Source organism: Aulonocara stuartgranti, assembly GCF_965226115.1.
Source record: "Aulonocara stuartgranti genome assembly, chromosome: 8".
Lineage (NCBI taxonomy): Eukaryota > Metazoa > Chordata > Actinopteri > Cichliformes > Cichlidae > Aulonocara > Aulonocara stuartgranti.
The window spans coordinates 5182230-5195030 of record NC_138959.1 but is presented as its reverse complement, the minus strand read 5'-3'; the positions used below and the strand labels follow the sequence as shown (position 1 = coordinate 5195030).

General features: G+C 40.0%; 1 protein-coding gene across 5 annotated transcripts; it reads left to right on the top strand.

Moving 5' to 3' along the window:
* Positions 1 to 1522: 1522 nt before the first annotated feature.
* nfe2l1b (nfe2 like bZIP transcription factor 1b) lies at positions 1523 to 12456 on the top strand. Of its 5 annotated transcripts, none has more exons than XM_082543911.1 (6): positions 1523 to 1790; positions 2763 to 3589; positions 4661 to 4882; positions 7396 to 7485; positions 7926 to 8084; positions 8237 to 12456. In XM_082543911.1, the coding sequence occupies exons 2-6, from the start codon at positions 3032 to 3034 to the stop codon at positions 9614 to 9616; spliced, it is 2409 nt and encodes an 802-aa protein (XP_082400037.1). In that variant the 5' UTR covers positions 1523 to 1790; positions 2763 to 3031; the 3' UTR covers positions 9617 to 12456. The 5 variants fall into 5 exon arrangements, with proteins under 5 accessions (XP_082400037.1, XP_082400041.1, XP_082400040.1 ...); XM_082543915.1 differs by lacking the exon at positions 1523 to 1790 and adding an exon at positions 1877 to 2257; XM_082543914.1 differs by lacking the exon at positions 1523 to 1790 and adding an exon at positions 2264 to 2406.
* The last annotated feature ends 345 nt before the right edge of the window (positions 12457 to 12801 follow it).

Sequence of the window (12801 nt, the reverse complement as noted above, 5' to 3'; positions counted from 1 at the left end):
CCTTCAGCTGAGCCATGTACTATTCACTGAAGCCGCGTCGGAAATGATGAAAACTTTTCATGACCACTGGCTGAAGAACAAGATCTTCTTTGTCGCTGATGTTTGCCAGAATTTTCTGGTTTATTTTGTTTTTCCGTATGTGTGTTTTGTTTCTTTAGACTATGCATCCATAATATGAATGTCATACTTTGACTTCTATATGTTATTATGACTGCAAAGGAACCTTACAAACCTCTTTAAATATATTTATAATATAAATACATTTTCATTTTATTATCATTGAAAAGCATTGTCATTGCTTTCAAGACTCACTATAATTAAAAAACTAAATATTTGAAATTTAAAAGACTGGGTGAAGGTGATTAAATCACCCCCAACTCATCATTCTTGATTTACAAATTCTTGTAAATCAAGAATTTACAATATTTAAGTTGTAAATTTACAAGAAAACACTAAGAAAAAGGTCAAATTTATGTCAAAACTTAGCTAAATAAAAATGAATATTTTTACCTAAAAAAAAAGTCCTCATAAATATATGAGGGGAAAAACGGAAAATGAAAATTAGTCAATGACATTAGTCATAACAAATATGACTAAAATATGACTAATTCAGCTCAACATTACCACTTTGTTTAGCTGAAAAGTGCAGTAACCAACTGTAACAAAGTGATTCCCTCAATATTTCCAACAATATTACAGCAGAATAAAGGGCCGCTGTGTTTTATGAAAAGGACACTTTGGCTGTAAAGTTATTACTTAATATGCATGCAATGTGCTTTCCCGTTCTGCACTTTTTAGACTGTCCCAATGCAAAAAAGGGTCGGAAAAATACAAAGCATATGAATGATGACACAGTGTTACCACTAGTTCTTGTTTAACAGGCTAAAAGGGTTTCAGTAACAGCGTTGCACATATGCTGTGAGGCACAACCTGCTATGGACAATTACAAAATAAAAATAAAAATGGTTTAAAAGTTCCAAGAGAGGTCAATAAAATCAAAACAAAAACGTGGATTTATAACTTAACACTGATTTTTTTTCTGGGTTCTGGAGAGCTATTTTGTATTTAAAATTATATTTTGAAACCACTTTTCAACAACTAGGTTTACATTTAGTCTCAGGACAGATGTTTTTTAAAATATTTTGTGCATATTGTTTTCAAATTCATGGCTGGGCCAGAAAATGGCCTGCAATTGTAGAATGCACTGAATTTCTCCCCAGCTTGAACCTTGAAAAGTAAAGCTGCCGATAATTGACTCAAAAAACGAAAAAGAAAGGAAATCCAAGATTTCCTAAATGTTCCAATTATATTTTAAGTAAACTAACTTCCCCCTTTTCACGTAATTTTGCGTGTTTTTCCCGTAATATTTACTTTTATTTCTTGTAAATCAAAACATTACAAAATATTTTTTATTTCGAAATTTTACATGCATGTCCTCACCCTTGACCTTTTTTCATTATCATCATTATTATTATTATTATTATCTTTATTTTGCCGTCGTATACTTGTGGAAGATTACCAGCGGGGGAATTTTCAGTCGGCTGATGAAAGCTTGCTTGCCACTAGAATGTTCTACGCATGCTCTGTGTGAAAGCGTGTTTTGGTGTCAAGCGGCGCTGCTAGGCTAGCCGGGCTAGCTAGCAATTTTGCAAGTCATGGTGGGCCATTCAATGAGGAAAGGCTGGAGAGTGCTGTATCTGGCATCACTGTGGAACTTTTAATGAAAAAGGACTTGTTACTATTCTAAGCTGACTTTGAGGCATGAAGGCACACTTGCAAAATCTTCATGCGTAAGTATTGCAATCAAAAGGTTTTAAATTAAATAAGTAATACTGTGCGGCGAAACCGCATTGACTTACGGCGCAAGCTAACGTTAGCAGACACGTAAATTAATAAAAGTGATGTTTACGGGAGGGCAATGAACATAGTGGTGTATCTTGTTTACGTTACTTTTAAAACTAACTGAATTGTTTAGGTAGTTAGAAGAAAACTAGCTCATAAGGCTAGCACAGTGTACGTTTTGAGCTCCAATAGTAGTTGGGCATTTTCTGTCAACCCCGCCCTTGCCCTATTCTTATTGGTCGGGAGTAACTGGAGTCATGTGTCGTCGCTGCGCCCAAAGCATGTGGATGGCTGTACTTTCTGTCAATCACCTTTTCACCACTTGTTGCTAGGGAGATTGTTGATGCTAGCTACAGCGGAAGTAGGCAGTCCTAAAATTAAAATATAAACAGAGAAAGCTGTCATTTATTTAAGGGTAAGTGGATAAAACGCATCACAGCTACTTTGTCTTGTGTAATAAGGTAATGCGTAGTACCGATAGCCGGATTTTAAGAGACAGGGCAGCTAACAGCTAACGTCGTAAGGACGAAAGGAGGGAGGGACCGTGCCATCCACCTAACATTGGTGCGTATGCTAGCAGCCCAGCGAGCTTTCTGGACTCCCTCATTCACCTTCAGCAGCACCCACACGAAGTAGTTGTCCTGTCAAGGGTGGGGTGATGCCTGGAGCTCTCTCTTCACCATCTCTGGGCTGCTGAATGTCCAGCAATGAGGAGGCATTGCGCGTTGCGAACCGACATCACTTATTTAGTCTTTAGAGGATGGAGTGGTTGCAATGGGCTAGCAAGTCCTGTTTTCATTAACATGTGCCTAAAGCAAATGTAGGTAGGTAAGGCTTGGCGTGCTTCAGGGCTGAATGTATTGTAATGTTTAATTTTATTGCAAAAGAGCATTAACACATTTATTTCTCACTTTTGCCAGGAATGGGATGATGACACTCTTTTGAAGAGCAGAGCTTTGACTTTAAACTGGACTCTCTAAAAAAGTGAAAACCTCATCTTGGATCCTATACAGCTTTTTGACATAGATAATCCTGTTGACAACCCTCCCCTTTTGCTATATTTAACTGGTTTTTATGTTCATGTATCTATCTCAGTCTTTTAGTGGTAGTGGAGAACTATTGATCCAAGAAAGTTGGCCCCCTTTTTGTTTTTGTTTTTTACTTTCACCTTTTGTTCCTTTGTAAAGAAATGCTTTACCTGAAAAAGTACTTCACAGAGGGCCTGATTCAGTTCACCATCCTTCTGAGTCTCATTGGGGTGCGGGTGGACGTTGACACCTACCTAAACAATCAGCTGCCCCCACTGAGAGAGATCATCCTGGGGCCTAGCTCAGCCTACACCCAGACACAGTTTCACAACCTGCGCAACACGCTGGACGGCTATGGCATCCATCCAAAAAGTGTGGACCTCGATCGTTTCTTCACCACTAGACGACTGCTAAACCAGGTGCGCCAGCTGGATCGCCTCTTCGTGCCCAGTACAGAGCTCAACACCTGGCTAGTGCATCGTGACTCTGATACTGTGGTGTCCGCCAGCAGCCAGTCCAGCCCCACCATCACCCTGGACAATGGGGCCGGCCTAGAGGACGTTAACAACCCTGACGCTACCCCGGCCATGAGGGGAGGAAGTGGAGCGCCTGAATCCACATACAGTCTGAACACAGCGGACAGCAGCCTGGGAGCTGTGGCCCCCGAGGGCAACCAGGAGCACGGCAACAGGGATGGCAATGATGATCTCACAAAAGAGGTATGTTTCCACCAGGAGAGCATCAATCAAAATGTAGATGCTCTCCGTTTAGCAGAATTTATGGATTTGAGTTATGTTAAAAGAGAATTTTTTTCAACAAATGAGTAAATTTGTTTGTTACAGAAGCCAAAAATTAAACGCAGCATAAAGCAAAATAATTTAAATAATTACAGTAACTATGATACATATAGGCCATATAAAATCATATATATATATATATATATGTGTGTGTGTGTGTGTGTGTGTGTGTGTGTGAATGTGTGTTTATGTTGTGAATGGCAGATTTAAGAGTAGTCTAGCCTAGCAAAGTAAAAAAAAAAATATAAAAAAAGAAAGAAGAGAGGAAAAAATGCTTTTTTTGTTACCTGAAAACATTGTATATATGTATTTATTAATAAATCCAGTATTTAGTATCCGTTTCCACTAAAAATAAATACAAAAAAGTTCATTCAACATAGCTTTACGGTGAGTAATAAAAACAGCCTCCACCCTAGGTCTTTTATCAGTGTGTGATATTTTTAGTCGAACCAGTTGAGTCACATTTAATACAGCTGTGGTTCTGGCCATATTTAACATTCTCCAACTTTGAAATGCATGGCGAGCAGCCCCCCCCCCCAAGTTTACTTCCTTACCTTAAAATGGAACGAAAGACATGATAACTATACAATCTTTTTGTTTGTTTCTTTTACGTTTAGTGTTTATGTGTTGTTATTTCTCACATTAACTATTATGTGAAGTATTCTCAACACACAATGGCCATATTGACACTGTGGAGATCGAGTTCACAGTCATTATTGGATTGCAATAAAGCAAGACTTCTTTCTGATCACATGATAACTACCGTGCCCAAGTGTTTATGTCACGGTTACATCATCTGATTTGTGTTATATCCACTCTCAGATGAAAACGGCCCATATAAAAGGTTTAATAAAAAGTGACGATTTATCATATATTAGGTCATATTTTTAGTTGTGCACATGCCAAATATGTTGATAGTCAGTATGTGGCTATTAAAGTACCTTTCCTCTCTATACAGGGCCATTTTTCAATGGTTGCTCTGTGTTTTTTCAGGACATTGACTTGATTGACATCCTATGGCGACAGGACATTGATCTTGGCGCAGGAAGAGAAGTTTTTAACTACAGCAACCGTCAGAAGGAAAACGAGGAGGAGAAGCCCAGCCCACAGGAGAACAAAGACAGGAATGAGGAACAAGAAAGCTGGAGAAATGGTGTGAACTTACAAGGGGCTCCACCAGTGGATGGAGAGACTGGAGAGAGCATTCCTGAGCAGGTTTGTTAACACCAAGCCTTTCATTATATGCTATTGTTTTTAGTCGGACGCCTGCCTTTTAAGACATAAAAAGGAAACTTAAAAATAGGAGCTGTACACTGGTGATAAAAAGGAAATTTTCTCTGCTCAGTATTAATTTTATAAATGTAGAGATTTTCCACTTAGTTTCTTTGCTGCATTTGACCAAGATGTTGCAAGTTTAAAAATTTGTGCTCAAAATCAAAATTGCTCCGCATGTATGTAATAGCATCATCTCGTTGTTGAGTCACACAAGCCGGTAATATAAAGCACATCAAGCCGTTGCAGTTAGATTAAGGTAGAAGTTCATTTCACAGAGACGCACATGACTGTATTGCATTTATTTTAAGGCTTCCCATCCAAGAGAATTTTCCAGCGAACCAGAGGCAGTTCAGAATCACAAGATCATGTTACCCACCATAAAAGTACAACTGCATAGAGACGCATAGTGTCAAGCACAGGGTTTATACAAACCCATAACGAAATCAAAAGCAAAAGAAATTTGTGTTAAATATTGATTAGATACATTAGCTGGGGATTGACTTGACAAATACACAGAGTATTAACTAACTGCATTAATAGTCCAAGAAACAAATGAGAGATTACAGGAATTTGTCTGTTTAGGCCTTAAAATTTCAGCAGCTAGACTTAAAAGAAGGGGTTGGGGTTTGTTTGTTTTTAAACCAATTATGCCCAGATCGAGACGTATTTAGAAAAGTAAGTGCATTTCTGACTGTCTGTTTTTCCACATTACAAAGAAATGCTGCTGCAGTAAATCAAAGGAAACTGGCTGCATGGTAAAATTACAGAAAAAGTATTGACAGCTCGTTTCCTGGACTTTGTCCTGTAAAATAAAACAGAAGTTTTCTGTTAATTCACAGAAATCCCCCCCCTCTCCCCAACACACACACACACACACACACACACACACACACACACACACTTTTTCTGATATATAATGAAAGTAATAGTAAAACAAACCCAAAAAAACCCCACCTGTTGGGTTTATTTTTTGTTTTGTTTTTCTTTATCCGGTACTTTTTTGGCCTAGTATTGTATGCTATGGGTGATTTCTTTGTTAGTAAGAAGGTTGTAAAAATGACGATTACTCAGATCTCTGCCTCAGGTTAACAGTTCAGACTTTCATGAGGTTATCTTTCCTTAAAGAGAAAAATACAGTGAAAAGTCACAAATTTCTGCCTTAAAAAAAAAAAAATAATAATAATAATAATTTAAACCCCCACATTGGGAGACATTTTTGGCCCTTGGGCCACATGTTGGACACCCCTGAGCTGGACTGTCGGAATGACTGATGCTTACAGCCTTAAACTGTTTGAGCTAATATGGGCAGGGTGTGAAAGCCCAAAGGAGAGCCCTCAAAAAAGGAGGGTCTCAAGTCTGCTTCCAAGCAGAATCTGCTGGAGTTTGCTTGTGATGTGAAACAATCACAAGCACTGTTAAGAAAGCAATGTCTTGATTTCTATTGGCAAAGTTAGTGACTAAGAAGCCATGATCGGGTTTGAGTTGGTTGATTGGCTGCGTAAAAAAAATAAAACCGCTCACAAACTGACAAAATCATTTGCATAGTTTTTGGGCTATAAATCCAAAGTGTGATATCATTTAAAGACGGTAAAGGATGACCTCAATAATGTGCCCGGAAACCCCTCAGGTGAGTCAGTTGTTAACCTCAAGCACTGATTTACTGTTTAAACGTGCATGTAGCCTAATGTTAGCCACAATGGACCACTCTTAGATTAGGAGCTGTCCTGGCTGGGTGCACATGTTTTTGTAAAATGTATATTTTTGCTTTTAAACTTCGCTGTTGTATTTCTTTGTAATGTAAGTGTTGATTAGATTTTCTTCTCCTACCTGGAAGTAAAAAATTTATTAATTAATTAAGTAAAAAAAACATTTTTTGATTCCCCCCCAAAAAGCATATGTGTAAGTGAATTAAAAAGATGTAACAAAGAGTTAACAAATGACCTAAAACAGTGGTTCTCACACCTTTTTTTTCTGGCTTTTCAGAAGCCCCAGTAAAAACCCTTGTAAAAATAGCTGGTTAAAAATATTTGTATCTGATTTTTTTTTTTTTTTTTTTTTAATCGTCCTGGTGATTTTCCTCTGACGGGATGGCTGCAGCCACTTTAGTGAGCACCAGAGTTCTGAATATGCAGTAAAAAGCCGACCTTCAATTAACTAAGTTCTACTCCATATTTTTTTCCCTGGTTGTGTGCCCCACAGTTTAAGAATTGCTGACCTAAAATGGCAACTACTTGTCAACTAGGAATGTCTTTGGTGAGGGAAGCCCTGGTTTATACCCTGGATAATTATTCAAATTTAGGCAGCAATCCCCCATACCAATTCATATATATGAACTTCTTCATGTGTGTACAAAAAAAGCCATTTTGTCTGGACAAATAAAATATAAGAGCTTCTCTTGTGAAAACACTTTAAGATTATTACCTTTCTTTTTTTTTTTTCTTCGGTGTTACCAGCTTCCAGCTCTCGGCACACAGACCTCACTGTCTCTACAAGAATGCTTGAGGCTATTGGAGGCCACATTCCCTTTTGGAGAAGAAACTGAGGTAACAAAGAAAAATCTGCTGTTGAAATTGTCATGGCCACATATTTTATTTTTTTGGTGGCATCGCTCCTTCCCCTCCCCCCCACATACATGTGCGGAAAGCCTAAGGCAGTGAGAGCAGCAGCAGAAACCACTAACTAGGGAACAGAACAGACCAGCCATCAGGAAAAGCAAATATGATATTGACAAGTGTGAGGAGTTGGGGTGGAGGAAGCAGTAATTCAAGGCAGGCTAGAGCAGCCTAAGCAGGATGCCTTGGATTTGACTGATGAGATACGATGCACTCCCCTTTTCTCAAAACTTGAGCAGTTCTTACTTTAGTGCAGCTGAAAGATAAATCAGACCTACAGTCTCATATTTTAAATTGGATAAATTGGCACAATAAGCTACATATAATGTAAAATCAAGTTATTTTTTAATTTATGTGATATTTTTAATCAGTTTCCAGCCCCGGTTGTCAGCCCAGAAATTGCCGTTTCCAATGAAGAAGTTCCTTCTACATCTCAGGGCCTCCCTCTGGTGCCACAGCTGCCCTCAGCAGAACCACAGTTAGACCTGGAGCAGCAGTGGCAAGACATCATGGCCATCATGGAGCTACAAGTAAGATGTTTTTGTTTTGTCCTCATGATTGCTTGTGAAGTATATTTTGTAACACCAGACACCTTCAGGTCTACATTAAATTCAAAATACTGAAATTATTTTAACATTGTTTTAAAATAATGCATTTTTCTCTTTAAACTCGTTTTTTAAAGGCAATGGAAGTGAACAACACTTCTCTCCACACCAATTCAAGCAGCGTAAGTGCCATAAGTGGGACAACTGAGTCAAGCACTGCGGGAAACTTTGAATTGTCTACTCGCTCGACACCAATAAACCAGGATGTCAGCCTTCATCAGGCTTCCCTCCCCAGCTGCAGCCAAGACTTCCCCCAGATTTTTAACCCTCAGCTGGACTCGGCAAGCATTCCCCCAAGAACCGCCACACTTAGACCCTCCTCCAGCAACTCCACTAACATCAACTCCACATTCGGAGCCACCAACCTAACTGGGATCTTTCTCCCGCCACACGTGAACAGTTCCAGTAACAACGTTACTTCCACCCCTGTCCTCCCCGATCCTTTCAGCACCCTGCTGGAGGAGTCGATGCTTGACGAAATCAGCCTGTTGGACCTCGCCATGGAGGAGGGCTTCAGTCAGGCCCAGGCGTCCCAGTTGGAGGATGAGCTTGACTCAGATTCTGGTCTTTCCCTGGACTCCAGCCACAGCCCAGCCTCCCCAAGCAGCTCAGAAACCTCCTGCTCATCTGCAGCTTCCTCCTCTTCAACGTCTGCCACTTTCTCGGAGGAAGGAGCTGTGGGCTACAGCACTGACTCTGAGGTGGCCACTGTAGAGACAGAGGAAGGAGCTGTTGGAGGTTACCAGCCTGAATATAGCAAGCTCTGCCGTATGAGCTATCAGGACCCCTCCCAGTTCCACACTCTCCCTCAACTTGACAGCATCAGCCATAATCATACCTACAACCTGCCGCTTTCCTCTGCCTTCTCTGAGCACCCAGAGCTCCCCATTTCGGTCGGGAAGAAGACTGTCCGTGACAAACAGAACTCAAAGCCTCAGCCTCCTCAGGACCTGCTCGACAAGCACTCAAGCCGCGACGAGCGCAGAGCCCGGGCCATGAAAATCCCCTTCTCCAACGAAAAGATCATCAACTTGCCTGTGGAAGAGTTCAACGAGCTGCTAGCCAAGCACCACCTGAGCGAAGCCCAGCTGGCCCTTATCCGTGACATCCGCAGGCGCGGGAAGAACAAGATGGCAGCCCAGAACTGCCGCAAACGCAAGCTGGACACCATCATAAAGCTGGAGCAGGGCGTCCAAGATCTGAGGCGCGACAAGGCCCGCCTGCTGAAGGAGAAGATGGAATTCATTCGCTCCATCCGGCAAATGAAGCAGAAGATGCAAAGCTTGTACCAAGAGGTGTTCACTCAGTTGCGGGACGAGGAGGGCCGGCCCTATCCTCCCAGCGAGTACTCGCTGCAGTACAGCGCCGACGGCAGCGTGCTCATCATGCCCCGCAGCGTGACGACCGCCGAGCAGAACCGAAAGCCAGAGAAAAAACAGAAGGACAAAAAGAAGTGAGGGAGCACAAACTGCTGTTTATTCTATAACTTTGCTAAGTCAGTAAGAAAGATTTCTGCAGACACGAGAGAGATGTCCTTATTTCCTTTAAGAAGATTGTGGTGAGTAGAAAAATGGCATTGTTGACTACTCTTCCTGCATTAGTTTCTCCCGTTTCATTCTGTTCCTACAATTTTTGTTCCTGGAAACAACTTTGACGCAGAAGTAGCTCTTCGTTCGAGTACTGAGATTTAATTATTTAGACGAGGAGAAGAGGGATATAAAAGGACATAAAACGAGCTATTAGGAAGAAGGAAAAAAAATTAGCTGCTCTTGATCCTTTTGCACCAAACCACTGAGGATGGAGGAGTTTCGCAGGGTGAAAGAAGGGACTGGGGGAGTACAAGAACACTGTCGAGGATGTTTGGAATACCTATGCACCGAAGGTTTTAAAGGACTATCAGATCACATCCCACCCTGGAGACTTTTGGTGATTTTCATAGTCACTGAGGCTTTTAAGTTGCAAAGAAATGCATCGATGGTTGTGAGTTTAGATACCAAAGGCCAAAAGGAAGTCCATTATTTTAGGATGCCAATTAACACCTATACTAACCAAAGGTTGTATTTGGTGCACATCACATGATCTGTATACATCTTAAATGCTCCAACACTGCACTCTAATTCTGTAGGTTCCAGTTTTCGAGTCAGGTGGCATCTAAGTTTAGAAGGCCATAAATAGATCGGGTTTGATGTGTGGAAGGTGGATGTTGAGATGAGAGGAGTGGGAGGCTGAGAGCATTCTTGCGCTGGTCACTGCTGAAAGAGGCCTGGAGGTGAAGTCTTTGAAGGGGAGCAGATTTAGGGAGGAGGCACGCTGCATTGCAAAATGTATCGACTTCCTTATAAATTATACATAGCACTGTAATTTGTCTTTAAAAGGCTTGGCTGTATGCATTTTGCCGTGTCTGTCGCTATTCCTTCGCTGCAGGATTAAATACGGGAGCTGCGTTTAGGAAGGCTCTTATTAACTGTTCATAATCTGTAGTATAAGCAAGGTTATAGGTCTAGCCACATCAGCTTTACATAGACGCCTACACCCTTTTTGTTGAATTCTAAATTCTGAGCCTGTAGTTAAAGGAAGAATTCAAGATAACGGTGATGGGCCAGGAGCTCCAGAGAGTAGTGCATTATTAAAACCAACTCCAGGCAGTCTTGAGTCAAAGTCATTCAGTTTTCTTGGATGCCCCATTTTTAGCATTAACAGAAGGCAGGCTCAGTTGACGCTGGGGTGTAGCAACTTCCCTTTCAAGTAACATACGCGCCAAATGTTAAATACAACAGTGTATTAGGGCCGGTTAAGGGCGAAAACAATTTAAAAAGCTTGGCGAAGCTGAGGTGAAGGCCTGAGACAAAAGAATAGAGATTTTTGTTGCTGTTGTTGTTGTTGTTTCTTTGTTTTCTCAGAATTGTTTTGCTTTAACCTCAAATTGAGGAGAAAAAACCTGTTTATTATTTCAAAACAAGAAACAAACTGGCAAATTTATGGGAAGAAGACCTGAAAAATTTAAGAGAAAAAGAATTAGGAGAATATTTACAGTCGAAAGAGATATTTTAGGAAAACAAAACAGGAAAATTCATGAGGAAAAAAATGGAAATTTACATTAAAACTGCAGAAAATTATCAAGAAAATGAAATGAAAATTCACAGTTTAAAAAAAAAGAAGTAAAAAGTCTGTTGTAAAGAAAATTTATGAGAAAAAACAGGCAATTCACAAGAAAAAATGCAAATTTCATAGAAAACTAGTTGCAAATGAATGAGAAAAGAATATGTAAATTAACAAAGCAAAAAGGAAATTGTGGAAAAAGAAAAAGAAAAGATCAATTCAAAAACATAAAGCTGTAACAAGAAAACAGGTTGTTTTTTTTGGTTAGATAAGGTTGCTTGACTAAAAAAATGACCAAAAACAAAAAAACTACTTTGCGAGTTTCTATTCAGTTTCTACTCATATTTGCCAATTTTTTTTCTTGGAAATGTTTTAGAGTTCTCTATAATTGCAGTTTAAATCGAGTTGCCTGATTCTCCTCGCCCTGTAGATTTTGTTTTACTTTGAACGACCCTGGTACGGCGTTGCGACTGTACGAAAAACCACTTGAGGATTTTTTTTTTAAACTGCTGTAAAGCCAAAGTGTTGGCTTCAATCAAGTTTTTGTGTTTATAACAGAGCGAGCCACGCGACTGATAACGCAAAAGCAACTCGAATGTGTGAAATGACGACACGTGTCGTGGCCACTTTGATCTGAATGCCTTTATTTAACGTTTCCGTCACTTTTATGGGTTTTGAGAACCGAAGAGAGGAGGGATTTTAAAAAAATGTTCTCAAAGTAGAAGTGCTATTACTTGTCTATTTGAATGAAGTTTGTCAGTACATGTGTTATATCACCTTCTTAAAAAATAAATAAAATAGGTCCGTTGTGTCAGCTGAGATAGGAGATAGGCTAGATCTTTTTCCAAGAGGCTGAACAGAACTCGCAACATTAAGATGATGTCCAAAAAAAACTGTTTTGAACGGAGAAGTGTCCTCATTAAATGTGATATTCAGGCATGAACCTCTGGTTAACATTCACTTCAGTGTAACACCAACTACTTAGTACTGCTACTACTTAGTGCACTTTTTTTGTCTGTCTTGTTCTGTAAATATTTTCATGTTTGTGTTTGTTATGATTTTATGTAGTCTGTTTAAAAACGTCTCCATTAACGGTCACACCCTCTGCTTTGAGTTTGGATGTAGTTCCCTCCGTTTTGAGGTATTTGCTGGCAATCAAGAATTGTTTTTATTGATTAATAAAGTGTTTTTATTTTCACCTGTGACTCTTGTGTTCTAGTTGTCCATGTTTCAGGCTTCCAGTCGGCGAAGGCACTAGATACCTTGACCATGAACAACCTGAAAAAGGTTTATTTTCAGCTTCCTTTTTTTCTATTATTTTTGGTTTCTTTTAGAGTAACTTTGCTTGATCCACAGCTCAAAATAACCCCTATTTATCTAATACTGACCAGCCCCTCAGGTCATCTCCTCCCTTTAAGCCACCTTTCTGCTGCTTGCAAACAAGGTTTGGATGTGGCGTGTTAAAACATCAATAATTCAGGGAACTCCCGCAGCTCTTCTGGAGGGAGATACCGAGGTGTTCTTGAGAGATATCATTCACCAG